This window comes from Fukomys damarensis, unplaced genomic scaffold (genome assembly GCF_012274545.1).
Source record: "Fukomys damarensis isolate Sample0158 unplaced genomic scaffold, DMR_v1.0_HiC HiC_scaffold_17, whole genome shotgun sequence".
Taxonomy (NCBI): domain Eukaryota; kingdom Metazoa; phylum Chordata; class Mammalia; order Rodentia; family Bathyergidae; genus Fukomys; species Fukomys damarensis.
In genome coordinates, this window is record NW_022900929.1 from 45,359,001 (window position 1) to 45,361,619 (window position 2,619).

The 2,619-nt window shown below is 40.4% G+C and overlaps 1 protein-coding gene across 1 annotated transcript in view; it reads right to left on the reverse strand.

The window, feature by feature from the left end:
- Positions 1–1,459: 1,459 nt before the first annotated feature.
- The window catches only part of Rab2b (RAB2B, member RAS oncogene family), a 14,857-nt gene continuing 13,697 nt past the window's right edge, over positions 1,460–2,619 (reverse strand). Inside the window, exon 9 of the mRNA XM_010637821.2 lies at positions 1,460–1,958. Coding sequence (XP_010636123.1) covers positions 1,851–1,958 — 108 coding nt within the window. The 3' untranslated portion in view covers positions 1,460–1,850. The remainder of the gene's footprint in view (positions 1,959–2,619) is intronic.

Here is a 2,619-nt window from a genome sequence, read left to right on the forward strand (position 1 = left end):
CCCAAAAAAAAAAAAAAAAAAAAAAAAAAAAGTACAATTAAAGGAGTACCCCGTATGTCTTCCCTTCCTATGGCATAGTATTTATTAACCATTACGGCTACTAGTAGGGGCAGAATCCAGTAGAAAACATCCCAAGAAGGAGGCTTCCTCCATGTCTTTGGTACAATACCCTAGAAGGAGAGTATCGACTTATTTTTGGAATTTATCAGAAATGACACATGGAATATAAACAGCTTGGATACATGCATATATTTAATAATGAAACAATTTGTTAACAACAAAAATAGTGCTGTGGAAGAGAAGGAGATATTAAGCAAAAAGCAACTGACCCATAAGGCTGTATGATGCGTGAAGCAAAGGCAAATGTGGTGAAGACAGCATTGTACACTCAAACGGTGAAGGACTGCAGAAGCACCCACTTGTCTGGCTGCTTGGTAGTAGGCAGCCTTACTGTATGCTGCACAGAATGGAGGCAGTGAGCCAGAGAAAGGCAAGAGAGAAGCGCCATCTAGACCTGGGATAATCAGATGGAAGAAACTGAGACAGAATTATGAAGAGATAACTTTAAGGCCTTTTGCTTTCTCCAAAGTCTAAATTCTGAAGTTTTTTGTTTGTTTGTTTGTTTTGGTACCAAGGATCGAACTCAGGACCTGTGCTTTCAAGGCAGGCACAATGCCACTGAGCTAAATTCCTGGCCCAAGTTCTTAAGTTTATAAGTATGTTGGTCAAATTTAATAATCACATAATGGGTGACATTAGGCACTGCGACAGGACGTGGGGGAAGTGGTTTATAAAAATAAATGAATGACATGGATCCTGCTCTCACAGAGCTTACAGCCTAAATGAGGAGACAGATCCCAGACAAAGAACAACTACAAAACATATTTACAAAGTAACATACATCAAATAAATACCCATATGAATAACTAACATAGGAAATCTAAGAGGTAATATGTCAGTGATTGCTTAAAGTCCTTAGGTCAGTCACTGAAGCCTTCCCAAAGGAAAAAATGTTGGTCTTTTAATTATGTTATAATGTCTCTCTTTATAGTACAGCATGTGCTAAGGTATATAAAGAGGAATGGATAGAGCATGTGTAGTAAGCAGACTGGCTTGATTAGAGTACAAAGTCCAATTAGGTCTAGTTAAGGAGTAGGATGAAATAGTGGAGGTCAATTAGGTGAAAGAGGCTGCAATGTTTGAAATGGTTCCTAGAACAAATGAATAGGGAATGAATGTGTTTGTCGAGTAAGGGTAAGTGGCCACACGTCCAGGACCAACTCCACAGCTCTCAAAGTTTGGCAGTTACTCTAAGAGACAGACATTAGCAATAGGATAAGAGAGAAGTATTCAGCTTCTTTGGGCAAGTCAAAGTAACTGCCTTGTGAGAGAACTCTTTCGAAGTGTCAAGACCCCTGAAGGCAATGAAGTAACAACAAAACAAAACAACCCTACAGATGATCATCTTCAAAAGGCAAGCCAGAGCCTGGTAATCTCAAGTGTTCAAGCAGGACATCCTGGACCCTTATTACTTACCCTTACTCCTAGAGGGGAGCAGAATGTGTATGCTTATGAAGTTATTTTTGAATTACCATGACAATCAACTTTGAACCTCACATTTTATAAACTGAGGATGAAAAGAGCCCTTATCTATAGGGAGTGCTCACGTCCCTGAAGGAGGACAGGTCAGTAAGGGCCCCAATTCTCCCCTGGTCTTTAAGTGGAAAGGCAAACATCACACCTTGAAGAGAGGCTGTACTCAGCCAAAGCAAGTAAGACCTCTTTCTTTAAGCCTATTGAACTGACGCTGTTCCAGGAAGGGGGGAAAACAAAAAGTTCGGGCCAGATGTTCAGCAGCAGCCGGAGTCAGACCCCACATCCCGAGAGTTCCGCTGGCAGGCACCCGGTCCGACTGATGTTGAAATTGACTGCTGGGGCCCAATCTTGATGCCATTTGCCTGTAAAATAACACAAGGCAGTAATTCTCACTTCAGGTCTAAAATGAATGGAGGAAAGGAGAGAATAAAGGAGAAATCATTAGTTATGTTTAAAAATAGATATAACCTTGGTAGATAACCATGCACCCAGCCAAACTGTTGTGGAACAATCATCTATGACAACAAAGTATAAAGTGACTGGTTGTGCTATAAGAATCACAGATGACACTGGAGGCTGAGGTAAAAGTTCACAAGTTTGATCCCAGCCTGCACAACTCAATGAGACACTGGCTTACAAACAATTTTAAGGGCCGAGGATTTAGCTCAGAGGCACTGCACCTGCCCTGCAAACACAAACTCCTGTGTTCAATCCCCAATACAAAAAAAAAAAAAAAATTTTTTTTTTTTACAAGACTAAGAATGTAGCTCAGTGTAAAGATCCTGGGTTCAATTCCCAATACCATACAAAAAACAAAATCAACTTAAATAAAACAGTGAGTTAGAGTTGGCTTTCGCATCCCTCTCCCTTTTTGAATTTGATTCTTGGTTCACTGTCATTTAATTGTGTCAAGCAGTGATGCTCCATCATTGTCTAGTTTTGTAATGTGTTTGATTTGCCTTTGCACTTGTGAGGCAGTCGCTGGAACCAGTGAGCTAAATCCCCAGCCCTTTTTTTTTTTTT